Source organism: Apium graveolens, chromosome 3 (assembly GCF_009905375.1).
Source record: "Apium graveolens cultivar Ventura chromosome 3, ASM990537v1, whole genome shotgun sequence".
NCBI classification, from domain to species: domain Eukaryota; kingdom Viridiplantae; phylum Streptophyta; class Magnoliopsida; order Apiales; family Apiaceae; genus Apium; species Apium graveolens.
Window position 1 is genome coordinate 272,884,607 of NC_133649.1, and position 19,526 is coordinate 272,904,132.

At 34.3% G+C, this 19,526-nt stretch overlaps 1 protein-coding gene across 1 annotated transcript; it reads right to left on the reverse strand.

The window, feature by feature from the left end:
* Positions 1 to 6,260: 6,260 nt before the first annotated feature.
* Positions 6,261 to 7,416, reverse strand: LOC141715025 (uncharacterized). Its single transcript, XM_074518513.1, has 2 exons — positions 7,170 to 7,416; positions 6,261 to 6,877 (listed from the first exon to the last, which is right to left on the reverse strand). The coding sequence occupies exons 1-2, from the start codon at positions 7,414 to 7,416 to the stop codon at positions 6,261 to 6,263; spliced, it is 864 nt and encodes a 287-aa protein (XP_074374614.1).
* Between the last annotated feature and the right edge of the window lie 12,110 nt (positions 7,417 to 19,526).

The window sequence follows — 19,526 nt, forward strand, 5'->3', positions numbered from 1 at the left end:
AAACGTGTGATGCTGCTTGGTCATAGAAAAGGAGGGGTTAATGTTACTACAGTTTTGTCCATTTATTAGACATGTTTGTAGGAAAAAGTTGGGGGTTGGTGTTGGTTCAAAGCCCATATGGAGGCACACTCTTGACATATAATGTTCATCGTGAAGGATAGAATGTTGATAAGGAAATACGAAGGACTACAGAACTTGTGATATATAAACTAATTAAGGTACAAGAATTCTCATGACAAACTATATGACTATTTCAATATACCTATTGTGACGGCCTCAACTCCGGGGTTAGGAGTTGACGTCACTAAATATAACAAACCACAATATAAACTATGAGATTATTATTAATACACTAACACGACCCCAAAACCAAGATCTGATCCAGGTTCAAGTATAATTTAAGCTACTCAATATTACACAACCATTTATTAAAAAGTCTGACACATCAACTTATTCCGCAACTCTTCAGACCGCATATGGTCTGATACAAACTACCTCAGAGGAGCCGGGACCGGAAGGGGCTGAAACTCTGTTCTGACCAGGTCTGAATGATCGTCTAGCCATCTGCAATATATATAACAGGTTTCAAGGTGAGCACATAATCGCTCAGCAGTACCAACATATGAATATGAAAGTAAAACAGTAATGTAAACAATTATAGGAACAAAACTATAAAACAATATGAACTCAATAACCTGTAAATCATTTCGAATCTCTGTCAAAACAATAATAAAACTGGATACCACTGATTAGCATACTCTTAATAAAACAACGTAGTTGTATGCTGTGTAAACACCATAGTCCAATTTTAGCATGCTATTCACATTTATAACTCAACTGTTTAAATCACTTGCTTCGTTACAGGAATTACAAAGCCAAATTAAATACAAAGTGGATATGTGAAGACAGCTGATCAGGCTATCAACACTGGACGGCTTCAACTGCCATCCCATAAACCTGTTCGGGAACTCAGAGACTAGCTAGGTATCTGACATGCTGGACTAATCGGCTATGTAGTGCGCGCAACCGAATTCGCCTCTTACGCAAACTCAATAGGCCACTCTGGCCCCTATGTATCCAATATCTGATCATTTTTATCCAATTTCCGAATCACTTGTACCTATCTCAGTTTAAAATCATTCATTTAACAGCACACGTAAAATTGGTTCACAAATCATTTTTATTCGAGATAGGTACCTTTTCGAAGTTACTTTTCCCCAAAACAGATTTAAAATAATTAATCATAAAACAGATTTAAAATAATTAATCATAACTACACGAGATACATAACTTAAAACGTTTCTATCCTGTTCGATAATAAAACAACAGTCTATTCATATATATACATAACCATAAAAGTATGGTTAGGTGTACTTGCCTTGCGATGATTTCTCTGGATTCCTAGGGTAGTTGCAGTTGACTGACATTAGTCCTCGCGAACTTCGACTGGGATCTACAGTAACATAATAAGCTAATTAGTTATACCGACATGCTTGTATCCTCGAACTTAAATAACCCAACCCGATGTCCCGACTCGTATAATATGCATACACATATTCACGTAATTGATATTCATAATAAGAATAAAATATTTAATACCGAATAATACTTCTTGTATTAAAAAAATCATTTTCGAAAAATTTGGACATCGACTCCTCTATTTATTGGACTACCCGTCGAAACATAATCGACGTCCACAACACAACAAGAATAAAACTATTTATAATACGACACAATACGACTTTTATAATAAATAACTATTTACATTCCAAAAATAATCATACTAATCACTTTAATTTTTTATATATTTAGGACTCAGAATTAATTAACACCGTCCACCATCGACTCACCGAAGCTCATCGTCGACGACGGCAAAATTTTGTCGGTACCCAATTAAATTTTGGGTTTTCAACGCAAAAAATTCCACCGATTATTCAAAAAAATCATTTCCCGCACGAATAATTTATTTCACGAAATCAGTCATTAAATCCCTGTAGAAAATCAGAAGAATTAATATAATAATTCCTAAATTCAAAATCGAAAAGAACAATCAGGAAACAGGGGAACAACAAACCACACAGCACCCACACGCGCGAACGCGCCACCGCGCGCACGCGGTACCAACACCACAAACACACACATACACGGATATATACATACATGAGTATATAAATACACAATAACAAGTGACAAAACAGAACTCACCGAAATACCAAAGGCCGCGGCGGAGGAGGAAAAATGAAGAGAGAGAGGGAAGAAAGAGATATGAAGAGAGAGTTGCAGAGAGAGAGAGAGGAGAGTGATAGATCGAGAGATGTGAGAGAGAGAGGGAGGTCGCGAGAGATGGAACAGGGGGTTGGGGGATTTGTTTATTATATTTTTTTTCTTTTAGTCACCTGCACACACGTATAGAATGAAATGATACGTGTCAATTCTTTGTATAAGAATTTGACACGTGTCTGCGCAATATCCAGGATCCAATTTCGCATCCGAATAACGCATTTTTAACGAACCACTGCCCGTAGAAATTTACCAAAAATTTATAAATTACCAAATTTCTCGAAATACTCAAGAGTTAACAAAATAAAATTTTCATAATTTCTAAACCATTTTTGAAACGCAACTCATACCCGCATTTAAAGATTTAACGAAAAAAACGTGCGGATGAATTTAATTAGAATTTTTTTTGAAATAATTTTAAAATTCTCAAAATATTATAATCTTAATAAAATATGAGTTTCGTAATTTTTGAAGCATCCTGAAATTAAATACTGAATTTACAAATAAAAGAAATCAGAAAATTATTTAAAGATAAATAATTAATGAAATATTGATTTCTAAATTTTATAAAATCCAAAAAATAATTATTGATATTATAAAACCATAAAAAAATTTTAGAGACAATTCAATTATTTATGAAAATAAATCTGCAATAAAACCACTTTTAAAAGTGAAAACAAAATAATATTGCTCAATAATTAATTATACAAATAATCCCTGTACACCAATAATCACACATAAATAATAATAAACAATACACAACTGTCAGAACCGATACATATATTTTATATAATTAATTATTCAACAATTACATATTAAAACAATACAAAAATATACGAGTCGTTATATCTTCCCCCTTAAAAAAATTTTGTCCTCAGAACATGATCTAACTAAAAAAATGAGGATATTTATCAAGCATGTATGACTCTAACTCCCAAGTAGACTCTTCTACTCGAGGATTTCTCCAAAGCACTTTCAGTATGAGGATTGATTTATTCCTAAGGACTCGTTCTTTACGATCTAAAATTTGGAGTGGCTGTTCCACATAGGATAAATCTGGTTGAAGCTCGATCGGTTCATACTGTATAACTTGATTCAAATCAGGAATATATGGCTTCAACATGGATACGTAGAACACATTGTGAATATGCTATAACTACGTTGGCAATGCTATCTCATAAGCGACTTTTCCTATCTTCATAAAAACTTCAAATGGTCCTATGTACCTTGGGCTGAGTTTAACTTTCTGACCAAATTGAACCAATCCTTTCCAAGGTGATACTTTGAATAATGCCAGTTACCCTACTTCGAAGTTCATATCCTTTCGATGTTAATCAGCGTTCTTTCTTTGTTTATCCTGGGCTGCTTCCAATCTTTTCCAAATTAATGTCACTGCATCCTTGGTTTGTTGAATTAGCTCAAGACCTAACACTTTCTTTTATCCCACTTCATCCCTATATAATGGTGATCTACACTTGCGTCCATACAAGGCTTCATAAGGCGACATTCCAATGTTGGCATGATAACTATTGTTGTACGAGAATTTAATTAAAGGTAAGTGGTCATCCCAGTTTCCCTTAAAATCCAAAGCACAAACTCTTAACATATCTTCTATTTTCTGGATGGTTCTCTCACTTTGACTGTCTGTCTGGGGATGATAGGCGGTACTCATATTCAGCTTGGTTCCTAGACATTCTTGAAACTTAGTCCAAAACCTTGAATTAAATATTGGGTCTCGATCTGATACAATGGACACAGGGACTCTATGCTTGGTCACTATTTCATCCAAATACAACTTAACTAACTTTTCCAAAGAATATTTTTCCTTGATAAGGAGGAAATATGCTGACTTTGTCAATCTGTCGATGATTACCCAAAGGGCGTCATGATTTGCTCTAGCCCTTGGCAATCCTACTACGAAATCCATTGCAATCTCTTCCCATTTCCATTGGGGAATCTCTAAGGGTTGTAACAATCCGCTCGACCTTTGATGTTCTGCTTTCACAGTCGAGCACACATGACATTTACCAACCCAATTTGTAATTTCTTTCTTCATTCCTGGACAATAAAAGTTCTTTTTCAAATCTTGATACATTTTAGTGCTCCCGGGGTGAAGAGAAAACCGATAGTTGTGCGCTTCGCGTAAAACTTCATTCTTCAGTTCCGTCACATTGGGAATCCAAATTTTGTCACATTATCCTTTTGGGTACAAAGTTCTTCTACTGTCAGATTATGCAATTCTTGCTCCATAACTCCTTCTTGACACCTTTTAATCTTATCTATCATTGCTGGTTGAAACGTAATCTCATATAATTGCTCCTTATCTTTCTTTGGTACTCGAACTTCAATCTCCATCTTTTCCAAGTCCCGTGTTAACTCTTTTGCAATCTGAACCATATTCAGCCTCTCTTTTCTGCTCAAGGCATCTACCACCACATTGGCCTTACCTGGGTGATAGTTAATAGAACAATCATAGTCTGGGTTAGGTTCTATGGAGTCTCCCTATTTTATTGGTGTCCTTGGAGTCCATAAATGTTTTGCAAGTAAAATATAGCTTAAATTGTTGCAAAACGTATTATTTTTCGAATGATATTTTACAAATATCACAATTTTATTGAAAATCTTGCAGATTGCATAGATTTTACAAGTAGAACGTTGCAAAATATATTATTCTACAAAATATGCTTAGTTTGCAGAATATAAATGTTCATGTTGCAGAACATACATATTGTACTTGTAAATATATGAGATTTGCATGATTTTATTGAATAATGATATTTCTGAAACATGTTTTGCAAGATAACAAGTTTTACAAGATATTTTATTTGCAGAATATAGATGGACTCTGAGAACTCCAATTAAAAGGCGGACTTCAAAGAACTTTACTCATCATAGTCTTTAATTAGTTCTAACCATCTTCTTTGTCTCATGTTCAAGTCCTTCTGAGTAAATATATACTTTAAGCTCTTATGATCCGTGTAAATATCACACTTTTCTCCATATAGATAATGTCTCCACAATTTTAATGCAAAAATTATAGCTGCCAACTCGAGATCATGAACTGGATACTTCTGCTCATGAGGTTTTAGTTGTATGGAGGCATAGGCGATAACTTTATCGTGCTGCATTAGTACACAACCTAAACCCTTTAAAGAAGCGTCACTATATATCACAAAGTTTCCCATCTCATCTGGTAATGCTAATACCAGAGCCGTTACTAACCTCATCTTCAGTTCCTGAAAGCTTTTTTCACATTTCTCCGTCTAAATAATTTTTTCATTCTTCCTGATTAACTTGGTTAATGGAGCCGCGATCTTAGAGAAATCCTTTAAAAATCTTCGATAATATCCTGCTAGCCCCAGAAAACTTCTTACTTTTATCGAAGTCTTCGGTTGTTCCCATTTGGATACAGCTTCAATCTTTACAGGGTCTACCTTGATACCTTCCTTGCTTACCACATGTCCAAGGAACTGTACTTCTGTCAACCAAAACTCACACATGGAAAACTTCGCATACGGTTGTTTTTTATCAACCTTTCGAGGGCAATTCTCGGGTGTGTAGCGTGATCTTCTTTAATCTTTGAATAAATGAGAATGTCATCAATAAATTACAATAACAAACTTATCCAAGCACTCCTTATACACCCGGTTCATTAAATCCATAAAAGTCGCTGGTGCATTGGTCAATCCGAACGACATCACTAGGAATTCATAATGGCCATACCTTGTTCTGAATGCAGTCTTGGGTATATCTTCAGGTTTGATCTTCAGTTTGTGGTATCCAGATCTTAGGTCGATCTTTGAAAAATAACATGCTCCTTTAAGCTGGTCAAATAAATCATCAATCCTCGGTAAGGGATACTTATTCTTGATTGTCAACTTGTTCAGTTCCCTATAGTCAATGCATAGCCTCATACCTCCATCCTTCTTCTTCACAAAGAACACTGGAGCACCCCACGGAGAAACACTTGGTCAGATGACTCATTTGTTTAGCAACTCTTGAAGTTGCTTGGCCAATTCTTTCATTTCCACTGGAGCCATTCGATATGGTGCTTTAGAAACTGGCTCTGCTCTTGGTATTAAATCAATGGAGAACTCTATTTCTCGATCAGGTGGTAATCCTAGAAATTCTTTCGGAAAGACGTCGAGATATTCCCTTACTATTAAAATCTCATCTAGAGTAGGTGTCTCTTTCTTGGTGTCCACCACATGAGCTAAATATGCCTCGCATCCTTGCCTTAATAAATTTTTTTCCTGCAATACTGAGAGAAACTTCTTGTTCTTCTTTTGTCCTTGATAGCTTATCCTTATATTATCTGTTGTATACAAAACAATTCTCTTCTTCTTGCAGTCAATACTTACCATATATAGAGACAACCAATCCATGCCTAGAATAATATCAAGTTCTCCTAACTCAAAAGGTATTAGGTCGGGGGGAAAAGAGTGACCTGAAATCTCTATGGAGCACTTAGGGCATAATTGGCTTACATGTATCTTATCTCGATTGGTCACTTTTATGGTCAAAGGTTCATCTAAGTCTTCCAACATTAATTGCATTTTATTCACACAGTTCAGGGATATGAAAGATTTAGACGCTCCTGAATCAAATAGAATGTTAACAGGCATAAAATATAACGTTAACAGGCACGAAATTGACGTTCTCTCTGCACTGATCACTATGCTTCTTTCCACATGTCTTACATTCGATCACCGACTTGCTGGACTTTGTTGGAGTAGAACTGACTGAAGTGGTATTGGGCCTAGCTTGTGGGAAATTCTGCCTTTTGAATTTCCTGTCTATATTCCTTCCAAATCGTCGCTGAAACTTCTGGCTTGCTTCTCCTTGTCCTGACTTCGCAGGTCCACCTTAAAACTTTCTCTTCTTTTCACCTCTTTCTTTAGCAGCCAACCTTTGATCACTTTTTATCACTAAGGCAGCCTGAACTACCGAAGTATATGTCTTGAGTTGTAGAGCTATAACTCCGCTCCTAATCTCTGGCTTCAATCCTTGTTGAAACCTCTTCGCTCTCCGAGCCTCTGAACTTACATAATCTGGTGCTATACGAGCCAACTCTGTGAACTTGGCTTCATACACTGTGACACTTCTATCTCCTTGCTTCAACTCTAAAAATTCCATCTGGTTTTGGAGATAATTCAGAAAACATTTTCCCAGAACAGTTCTGTGAATCGGGTCCGGGGAATAGGACGTTCTCGTTCCAAGGATCGCGTAGACTCCCACCAATAATTCGAATCATTCTTCAAAAAGTAACAAGCATAGTCTGTCTTTAAATCCTCACTCACCTTGGTGAGAGCAAAAGCCTTCTCCATTTCCTTCAGCCAGATCCTGGTAGCAACAGGATCTACTTCACCTTTGAACTATGGGGGTTTCACAACTTGAAAAGATTTAAAACTAGCAGTTTGGGTTGTCCCCCTCAACTGATGCTGTTGTTGGATCTGCAGCTGCTGCTGTTGGATTTGCTATTGTTATTGTTGTTGTATGAGTTGCTGTTGTTGTCGTTGTTATTGCTGAAACTGTTGTTGCTGCTACTGGAATTTCTGTTGCTGTTAGGCAAGCTGAGTAGATTGTTGACGTAATAGATCTATCAATTGTCTCATGGAGGAATCCCCAGCAGATCCGTTGTTAGGTTGAGGATTCTTCTTAGGTGGCATTCTCCTGAAATATAGTATTCATATATAAGAAAAATGGAATGCTCCAAACAATTTATACATATATATCAGGAGAGTGTTGCCACTAAGAAAATATCCTCATCCTCAGTTAATTGGATCCATCCAGAGTGAATGGCTAAATTCTATAACTACCAGCAACAGAAGCAACAATAATAGTAACAACAGTATTAACAACACACAAGTATATAAAACTGAACAACATAATAAAGCAGCTACTATATAACAACCACACAGAAATCCAACTAGTACAACTGATATCCAACTACTGAACCATCCGAATACACAACAAAATTGGCTCTTATAACAACCTCCATCTACTACATACTATAACAACATAATGTACGTATAAAAATAAACTACAGAACTCCTGAAGTAACTATATCTGAGCTCTATCTACCGTTGCTGCAACTCCGCTCTAACAACTTCCACTGCCACCAATCGTACCCAACTCGAACACCAGGAAGTTAACCAAGTCCTGGTACTGGATAGCCCTAAACTCAGAGCTAATGTAAGGGTCAATAGTTCTAGCTCGCTCAACAGCAGTCTGAGTCAAAGTCCTCACTTTAGCATGGATATCGGGTGAGGGAATAGGAATACCCTGGAAGGGTCCAACTGGCACTCGATCAAGATGTGCGGCCAACTCCGAGCTCTGCTCTCTAATCAAAGATCTGTTCACCGCCTAATGAATATGATACGAAATTGGGGAGGAAGTACCCGTAGGAGCAGAGGGAGGGACTGGAGGTTTAAGGAAAGAAGAGCTGGGTCCGCAACCCGGTGGAAAATCTCTAACAGCTGACACTGACCTTCGCACCCAACGAGGACGGGCACTAGGTCCAGGGGTACTTTCCTTGCGATGATTTCTCAGGATTCGTAGGTTAGTTGTGGTTGACTGACTTTAGTCCTCGCGAACTTCGACTGGGATCTACAGTAACAGAATAACCTAATTATTTTTACCGACATGATTTATATTCTCGAACTTAAATAGCCCAACCCGATGTACCGACTCATATAATATGCATACACATATTCATGTAATCAATATTCACAATAGGGGTAAAATATTTAATACCGAATAGTATACTTCTCGTATTAAAAAAATTATTTTCGGAAAATTTGGACAGAGACTCCTCTATTTATTGGACTACCCGTCGAAACAAAATCGACGTCCACAACACAACAATCATTGTTTTGCAATTTACGCCACAAAAAGACTTTTATAATAAATAACTATTTACGTTTCGAAAATAATTATACGAATCACTTTATTTGTTTTATATATTTAGGACTCAGAATTAATCATCGTTGTCCACCGTCGACTCACCAAAGCTCATCGTCGACGGCGATAAAATTTTGCGGGTACCCGATTAAATTTCGGGTTTCCAACGCAAAAATTTCACCGATTATTTAAAAAAATCATTTCCCGCATGAATAATTTATTTCACGAAATCAATCATTAAATTCCTGCAGAAAATCATAAGAATTAATATAATGATTCCTAAATTCACAATCGACAAGAACAAAAAGGAAACAGGGGAACAACAAACCACGCAGCACCCACACGCGTGAACGCGCCACCGCGCGCATGCGAAACCAACACCACAAACACACACACAAACGGATATATACATACATGAGTATATATATACATAATAACAAGCGGCAAAACAGAACCCACTGGAAAACCAAAGGCGGTGGTCGGAAACTGCGGAAACAGCGGCGGCGGAGGAGGAAAAACTGAAGAGAGAGAAAGGGAAGAAAGAGAGATGAAGAGAGAGTTGCAGAGAGAGAGAGAGAGAGAGGAGAGCGAGAGAGCGAGGGATGTGAGAGAGAGGGAGGTCGAGAGAGATGGAACAGGGGGTGGGGGGGGGTTTTGTTTATTATATTTTTTTATTTTAATCACCTGCACACACGTATACAATGAAATGATACGTGTCAATTATTTGTAAGAATTTGACACGTGTTTCGGCAATATCCGGGGACCCAATTTCACGTCCGAATAACGCATTTTTAACAAACCACTGCGCGTCAAAATTTACCAAAAATTTATAAATAAATTACCAAAATTCTCTAAATACTTAAGAGTTAACAAAAAAAATTTCATAATTTTTAAATCATTTTTGAAACGCAACTCATACCCGCATTTAACGAATAAATGTGCGGGTGAATTTAATCAGAAAAATTTCCGAAATAATTTTAAAATTCTCAAAATATTATAAACTTAATAAAATATGAGTTTCGTAATTTTTGAAGCATCCTAAAATTAAATACTGAATTTACAAATAAAAACAATCAGAAAATCATTTAAAGATAAATAATTTATGAAATATTAATTTCTAAATTTTATAAAATCCAAAAAATAATTATTGATATTATAAAACCATAAAAACAATTTTAGAGATAACCAATTATTTATGAAAATAAATTCGCAATAAAACCACTTTTAAAAGTGAAAATAAAATAATATTGCTTAATAATTAATTATACAAATAATCTCTGTACACCAATAATCACACATAAGTAATAATAAACAACACACAGCTGTCAGAACCAATACACATATTTTATGTAATTAATTATTCAACAATTACATATTAAAACAATACAAAAATATATGAGTCGTTATACCTATCACTTTTATATATCTCTATGCTTATTATCTTATGCTTTTTTTGCTGATTTTTACCGCTAATTATCTATGCCTATTGTTTGAAAAATTAAACCTCTATGAGATGCTTTTTTTACTTGCATATGTCCATTTAACTTAGTTATGCAATTGCGTCCAAGTCATAAAATTATATGGTTTATTGTTTTTGTTTTTTAGGAAGGAGATCTTGCAGAAAACATCCATTTGTTAAAGTCTAGTTGAAGTATTAAGGGGCTTGATTTGTTAGGAATCACAAAACATACATAATGGTATCACTGTATTGAAAATAAACTTTGTATTTAAAATAGACTGTAATGGCAAGCTTTAAAATACTTGTGGCCTATGCATGCCAACTTCACTCTTTCTTAGGCTGTGTGAAGAGAATGCTAAAATCTTTGAAAATTTACAGCCATTTGGAAATTGGAAATGGAATGCCTAATAATTTTAGTTTGTAAATTTTTAACCCTGCTTTTATGCATTTATAGATTACCGACTTGTTTGTTAATATCACAAATCATGAGCTGAATCCAATGCATCGGGTGCTAACACATGAAGAAAAAAAACAGCTCTTGAAAAAGTACAGTATGGACGAAAAGCATGTGAATATTTGTCAATTCATAATTAATAATAGATTATTTTGTTACATAAGCTTTTGCGTTGTGCTCTTGTCATAATTACAAAATTGGAAATTAACTTGTAAATAAATGAATTTACAAGTACAGGGTGGTCTTGGAGCAAATGCAATTTTAGTTATGTCAATTGTTGCTTGCAAAGTATCTTTGAAATATATTTTTTTAATTTGCATTATCATCAGCAATTTTCTTGTTGGAATGAGTGTGCTCATCCGGATTATTGCTCAAGAGCTTTTAATTGTTTGTTCATTCAAGAATTGATGTATTTAGCTTCACAAAATGTAATTTATTAGTTTGGTTATGTTTGTATTAGGATTGTTATTTACAAGAGCATATCTGCTAAAGAAATTGTTGTCTAAACAGATGATGTACCTCAAATTTTATAAAATTAACTTTTGCATTTGCTTATTATGGTGTAATTTCTTTATATATCGTAGTGTTACATTAATGAAACCTACTATTGCACAATAAAAATATACTAGTGTTACGCTACACAAGCAGAGTGTTAGATTAGACAACGTGGGTCCCATATGTGGGTCCCGTGGACCAGCAATGAGACCCACTTTTGTAAAATAATTCCAATATTGTGTAACATCTAAAATTCGTTACAATTGGCAATGCATGTGTAAGGTCCCGTATGAGGGCTATTTTAAGTTAGAAAGGGGGTTGAATAGCTTAATTACCAATTTAAAAATTGTTGTGGCATTTTAAAAATATTTTATCCCTTTTTAAAACTTTACCGAGTGGTTATGCAGTTTATATGTGCGGAAAATAAAGTGCAAGGAAAGAAAATACCACACGGTGATTTTATCCTGGTTCGCGATGGCGCAACCTCTAATAGATTCACTCACCCCTACTCCAGTCCCCGAACTCCTCTCCCGGACTCAAGATTTTCCCTTATAATAAACTCGCTCCTTTAGTAGGCGGAGAAGCCTTTACACCCTTTACAAGTATTTGTCTTGGTGCGTAACATAAGGGTCACCACCTCAAAATAAATGTTTTACCTACACAACTTATCTTAGAAAATAACTCCCTGCTATTTCTTCAAAGTTGTTGTAGAGCCTTTGTGTGGACTTGGCTTCCTTAGCTTTTGTCGGTCTTGGATCTTAGTGATCCGATCTTGGGTCTCTCCTCTTCTTCATGGTGTGAAGACTACTAACTCCGCGTTAGTACGTCTAAGACTTGGGTCTTAGAACGAGAATCACCTCACGTCACTTCACCTCACTACAAAACTAATAAAACAATCCACAAAACAAAACGAGTAGGAAAAGATTTGTTTTGAACTAGTATGTTACTGTACTATCCCACAAGTAGTATAATATCCAAATAAGAATATTAAAACTAATTAGTTATACTTGACTTAGAATAATACAAGATGGTCAAGTATATTTATAATTACTCCTTTATAGATTTAACAAAGTTGTAGAGTAATATGAGAAGTCCCTTTTTATATTAAGCACTTATGGCTTATGACTTCTTTAGTATTCTTCTTCTTTCGATTAAGTATTTATGGATCGAAGAATACTTTAATTACAACCTCGGAGTTGTAATTTTACCTTTAAGTATATCAACTTAAGGTTTTAAGGTATACTTGTATATTGACGATTATAAGGTCAAAGTATACTCTTTTAAGTTCATGCACGTTTATAAGATTTATGAGTCTTAGCCAAGATCCAATTAAATAAGTGCAAGTAATTGGCTTAAGATTGTGCTTTCGAAGTTTGGACGAATAATTACGAGTATTTTATAGATATCGTAATATAACCCCACGGAACACTGAAAGATGTTAAAAGGGGCTTATACGATATGACTCATAATTATTTATATACACGATATGTGTTAGCCAAGATCCAATTAAATAGCATAAATTAATTGGCTAACTCGTGGATTTAATTCGTCATTAATTTTAACGGATGATTACGAAGTATTTATAGATCGAGTTATAATCCCCCGGAACACTAAAGATGTTAGAAGTGATTAAAACTTTGCTTCGTAATAATTTATGTGCACGAAATGGTTAGCCAAGATCCAATTAAATAAAGTGCAAGTAATTGGCTAACTCATGAACTTAATCTGTTTTGATATTTGACAAATTACGAAGTGTTTATAGATCAAGTTATAATCCCCCGGAACACTAGAGATGTTAGAAGGGATTAAAACTTTTCTTCGTAATATTTTATGTGCACGAATAATGTTAGCCAAGATCCAATAATAAAAATAATTGGCTAACTCGTGAACTTGGGTCAAATATAATCTCCCATTTGGAGATAAAGTACTTTTGTTTATAGATCTTCTTTTTGAGATGATTTATGTGAAGATCAAGTACTTATTCGAATTCCGAGTTCGAATCTTAGTTCTCTTGAGAACTTTGTTTATAAGATATCTTGTATTAGAGCTTAAGATGAAGTAGAGAAATTAAGTACAAAGCTCAAATAAAAAGAATCCAAATAAGAAGCTAAAAGTTACCACTTTTGAAGAACGGTCGGAAAAGTTCACCGGAAAAATTCGCCGGAGGTTCGGCCGGATTTTGGCACTTTGGTCGAACTTTGGCAGCCCTTCGGGAGGCCGGGAAATGGTAGTGGATGAGCTCAATTGGTGGGATAAATCTTGGTTTGGTGAAGCTAAGCTTGAATATCAAAAACCTTAAGTATATGTGTATATATTTAAGATAGAGAATGTTTTTGAGAAGAAGTAAGTGTATAGAATTTAAAAGAGATGAAGAGACGCACTTCTTGAAAAATTCCCAGCAAGTATTTGGCTCTTTAGCTTGAAGAAAATGGGTTGGGTGGTGGTTTATTTATAGGAGAAGTTGGGTGGTGGTTTATTTATAGGAGAAGTTGGGTGGAATGAATGGTGGAGATTTAGGGAAAATGGATGGTGGATGGAGTGTATCACATGGATTGATGACATGGAAAGTAGGTTGTGTTTCTTTGCAAGTGGGAAGGAAGCACAAGCTAGTATTCATTCAAATCTCGGCTGAGATATTTGAATTAATATATATATTCATTTTTCTTTTAATCATTGTTTAATCACTTAATTAAGGATTAAACACCATTAATTATGACCACCTTAAAAACTCCTAAATAAATACCATAAAAATATGATAAATACTTAAATAATATAAAATGATGTCCTGAAAGTTTTGGTCAACTTTAGTCAATGGTAACTAGGTCAAACGTGGTCAACTGTGGAATCAACTGCCTCGATTTTTGTACCCAGACAAAAATTCTCTGAATGCTACGAAATTTTTACCATACATATAAAATACCATTTAAATGATCCATACCAAATTTCAAGTCATTCTAGAATGTGAAAGTATTTTATCTAAAAATGAAATTGTTATGTCAGCCTTTCTTCCGAATAAAAATATCGTTGGTCTTGAAATAAAGGAGATGGATCTTTTGACCAAAGTTTTGACTTGTATAAATACTTAAAATATATTTTCTAATATATAAAATATATTTGGATGATAGGAAATGTGTTTGAGTATTTTTGAATAATTTTCTCCGAGAAATGCTGATTTTATGAAACGGGAGAAAATTACTGCAAGTATTCAAAAATGAGTTGCAGAACTGGATATTAATATTCCAACTTTGAATATTAATAAACTTTGAATAAAAACTCTTTTGATATATGTAGAGATATATTTTGGAGCGTAAAGTTTAATATTTTTGATATAGCACGAGACCTTTAAAGAATATTTCCGATATATTCCTTATTCGAGCTTGTTGCCATATTCATGTTGCAACACAGATCTAAGAAAAATCATATCTTGATGTTTCTTCTTTGATCATATTTCCTTTACAGATACATTCCATAAAGATATATTTTTGATATTTTGCAAGAATGGAATATCTCTTTTATCTGTTTTAAAAGACATGATTTTGCTAGTTTGACTTTTTGACTCTGATTTAGATCAGTTTAATTCATGTCCTAATGGAGAGGATCTACGTGTTCTTAATTTTATGTTTAATCAGTAAAAATACCAAAATAAATAATATATCGAAGATATCCTTTCAATCTTCCCCTTTTTGGTATTTGCCAAACAAACATAAAATTATCAGTGTGTGCTTCCCCTTGGTGTATGCATGAATTTTTGAAAAATATTTTGTACATAATGCATTTATTTACTTAGAGATTGAATCTCTTTCTTGAGATCCTGCAAAATACTTTGTTAGATGTATCATACAATAATAGAAGCACAGATAGATCCTTGTATATCAAAAAGATAGCAATTTTTTAAATTTTGAAAAAGAGGGGTCCAATTCTTTTATCCTTGTTCAAATTTATCATAATATGATCATAATTTCTCTTCCCCTTTTGTTTGGTATATGCCAAAAAGAGTGTATATATATTTATGAGGAAGAGTTTTACCTAAAAGTATTGACTAGGTAAGCATGACAATTGGATCATAGATCTAGTCAAGTACATGTATTTTGATCAAGTAGGAATTATATGCATGATATTGTTGATCTGTTTTTGCATGTATTGAAAGAAAACAGTTAATGTAATACTGTTGAGATATAGTCAGTTTAGCAGATCAAAATAGAAGAACTGTTTTAAGCATGCATGGTTTGATTTAAAAGATAGGATGTAATGTTTAACAGCCAATACTAATTATATCTATTAATAGTTGATCTCTTTTCAATTTGATTACCAAAGATTGTAGTCAAAACAATTTTTATAAGAATAATTGCATGAATGTGTGATTCAACCGTCTGTTTGAACTATACTCAAATCAAAGAATAGTCATTTTAGTTTTAGCAAGTTTATTTCAGTTTGACAGATAGCATGTAACTTTAGACCAATTGTATTAAGCCAATTTTATTATTTTTCAGTCTGTAACATAACATGATTTATGCAACCACGACCTTAGTGATTTACAGTCTAGCATACATAATTTTCAATCACAATTTACAAAGACTTTCACTAATACAATCAATGTTTACGTTACAAAGTCTGAGATCTAATACATACTATTTGGTCAAATCGACTTTGCTGGATATTGTCATGTTACAAATTCTAAAACTAATACAATCTATGGCTATTCTAGGTCTGAGTAACAGACTACACAGTTTGGAGATCTAATACATTCTAAGGAAAATTCACATCTCTAAAAATAACCAAAAACAGTACATATAAATCCACATTATTGATACTCAATAATTTTACAAAGTCAATTTCCATAGTTGGATTGGTTTGAGACTGAAATACCATACATTAACCTAGTGTGTGTGTGTGTGTGAAGTAAAAGGAGCAAAAGTTGAGAATTTGTATACAGGTTTCTTGGGAAGTCAAGTTATGTCCCTTGTATGCCTCTGAAAGGTTCTTCTGGCTTCAAAGGACTTAACCTTGCCATTCTTTACTTCTGGAGTTCACTCAGGGGCATTTTTCCTTCATGTTAATTAAATACAGTACAAGGACCACCCTTTGGTAATCTGTCAGTTTTAATACAGCAGATTTATATATCAATTTAAATTTATCATGAAAGTTATGCATAATGGTTAAAAATTGATTTCTGATTTTGTAAGTATTTCTGTTAAGAATAAATCAGAAGCTACTTAGTACCACAGAACACTAGATATGGCAGAATACACTAAGACTGAATCAGACAAAACAAAACTGACTCTTATACTAGCAGTTTTATCATAATAGAGAAACATGATAGTATAAACATTTTTCTTGCATAAGATTGATAAAGACAGATTTGCAACAAAACAAACCATGATATATTACCAAAAGTGTTCTCAATAATCAGTATGGTTCACTGATTATGTAGAACAAAATCTTGAACCTGTTTTAAGTCATTATAAACCAAAGAAGTGCATACACTTCTGAAATTCAAAGATCAACAGAGTTTGAATATTCATAGCAACAGATAATACAGAATCCTTACAAAGTGCACATACATCAGAAAACAACAAAAGTGGTACATAACAACAAGTACCAATACAACATCACAGATCAGACTTCATCAACCAGCAGAATCAAGCAAGCTTAACCAATCACATTTCCATCAGCATCACAAATATGAACCAAATCAGGCTAATTATCAATCAGTTGACCTTTAGCACCCATATTAACCTCTTCTAACTCATGAATCATAGCAGTGTTATCATGCATAGGGACTTGAAAGGAAGAGACAATGTCATGATCATTCATGCAAGGAATTCCTAGAGTAGATGCAACTAAATGCTCTAAATATGCAATCCTATGTTTGCAAGAGGCAGTGAGACACTCTAATTCTCCTACTTTTTCATTAATCTCATTATTTTCTTTCTTAACCCTCTTAAGTTCAAGTTTTAACTCATGAAACATGATTTTGACAGATTCAAACTTAGACAGAAACACATCTTCCTCTCTTATGAATTGAGGAACTGTGGGAGTTGCCTCTTGAGGCTCACAATGCATCAGGGTCACTTGTGGCCTAATGTGTTCATTAGTGATTTGAGAATCAGCAAGATTAGAAAATGCGTCAGGCATGTTAATGTTGCAAAGTGCAAAGAAGGATGAGATTAGCATACCATAAGGCATATAATCTACAAGATGTGCATTGATCATGTTTAGAAGAATAAAATAAGATATACTGAAGTGAATTTTGTTTGTGCATAAAAGATACATGATTTTCATATCAAAGAAATCAAAGTACTTACTTTGATTTGGTTTTGGCATAACATTTGCCCTAATGATTAGAGCAAGATGCTGAAATGTGCCAGTGAAGTGTTTGAAATGAATACCACAATTAACATCACAGAGACCATCAGGAATGTCAGATTTACAAAAAGTGCCAAGCACTAGTTCAAATTCAGATTTGTTAAAAACAAACAGAGAGAAGATATCCTCACAAGACAACTCACATAAATGCAAAGGTAAATACAGTGCCCTATTAATGCTTTTGTTATCAACACAAATGATCTTTTTGTTGACTGATGTAGTGAAATGCAGTATGCTATCTACCCCTTTTATGATATTCATGTTATAATAGAACTCTCCCATGAGGTGTGTGCAGTAGTGCTTACCTCAGTTATACATGAGACCATCCCACCTAGCCCTTCTAATTATGAACTCTACTTCACCTTTTACATCAAAACAAGTGCCAGGTTGGACATTTTTGACAAGTTCAAGAAACTTTTTGGAGTTTGAAGGGTTTGACAGTTTTGGTGGATGGGGCTTTGGTGTGTTCATAGAGGTGTTTGGATTTTGTCTTAGATTGGCCTTTCTGGTGTAAACTTTGGCTTGCAAAGGTTTAGGAGGTCTAGGATTAGGCGATTTAGGGTTTTGATATTTTCTGCTTTGATAGAAAGGGATGGTATGGTTCTTGTATCCCTTTCTGAATTGTCTTGGAGGGAAGTGTCTGTTGTGATAGTGTTTAGGATGTGAGGTTTGAACAGTTTTAAAGGCTGATGTTTTGTGATGGTGAAATTGATTTTTCTCCATATCTTCAAGAAGATATGGGTTTTCAATCAGTGGTCTGGGCTTAGGGTAAAAAGGGTTAGCATTTGGGTTCATGTTGCAAGTGAAGTGGAGTTTATGCAACTATCTAGTGTATGTGTATGAATGCAGCATACAAGATATGCATATATATAACCATTTAACACAGATGTAAAGAAAAAAAAATAAAATTAAGATTTTAGAAATTGTTTACTGTTCATGAACAGTGAAAATCATTTAATGCATGCATGGTTGTGTTACATAAAAGTCCAAGTTCTTTATGAATATATACTAGGATGATGCATATGAATGAGTGATGTAATACATCACATATACACAGATGCATGGATCAGTACAGCAGAGAATAAAGAATGTATAATTTCTTTGTCTTTGTGTCTACTTTAGAAAACAGCACAGTACAAAAGTATAAGTTTTGGAAACTGTGTGACATAAAGTTGATATCATAGCTTTCTCAATAACACAGGGACTGTACTTTCAGTGCAGGAGCATTTAAAGATGAGCTGTGTGTGAAGTGAGTTTGAAAGAAGAACTAATTTTTAATGCAAATAAAATCTGTTACATTTATTTCTCAAGAAACTATGTTATTAATGAGATGCAACCAAGGGAATGTCATGTACATTAAACATAGAACATGGCATACATAATCAGTTTTCATTTAATTCATCAAGCATTCAAGGCTAATGCAGTAAGTTAAAAAAATATCACCTATTTGTTCTAAGTGGCCATTAATCACAGCAGTGATCCAGATACAGGGATGCTCAAGACTCCCCTGTCAGGTCTTACTGTGAGGGCTGGTGTGTAAGTGTATTATTTTATTTTTATTACACAAAC

What these genes read in the sequence shown, in the direction of transcription:
- LOC141715025 (XM_074518513.1), bottom strand. Translation starts at nt 7,416, where the DNA reads ATGGAATTTTTAGAGTTGAAGCAAGGAGATAGAAGTGTCACAGTGTAT. An exon ending in GTTGGCTGCTAAAGAAAGAG is followed by an intron (nt 6,878 to 7,169) that starts GTGAAAAGAAGA and finishes TATTTGATTCAG; the next exon opens with GAGCGTCTAAATCTTTCATA.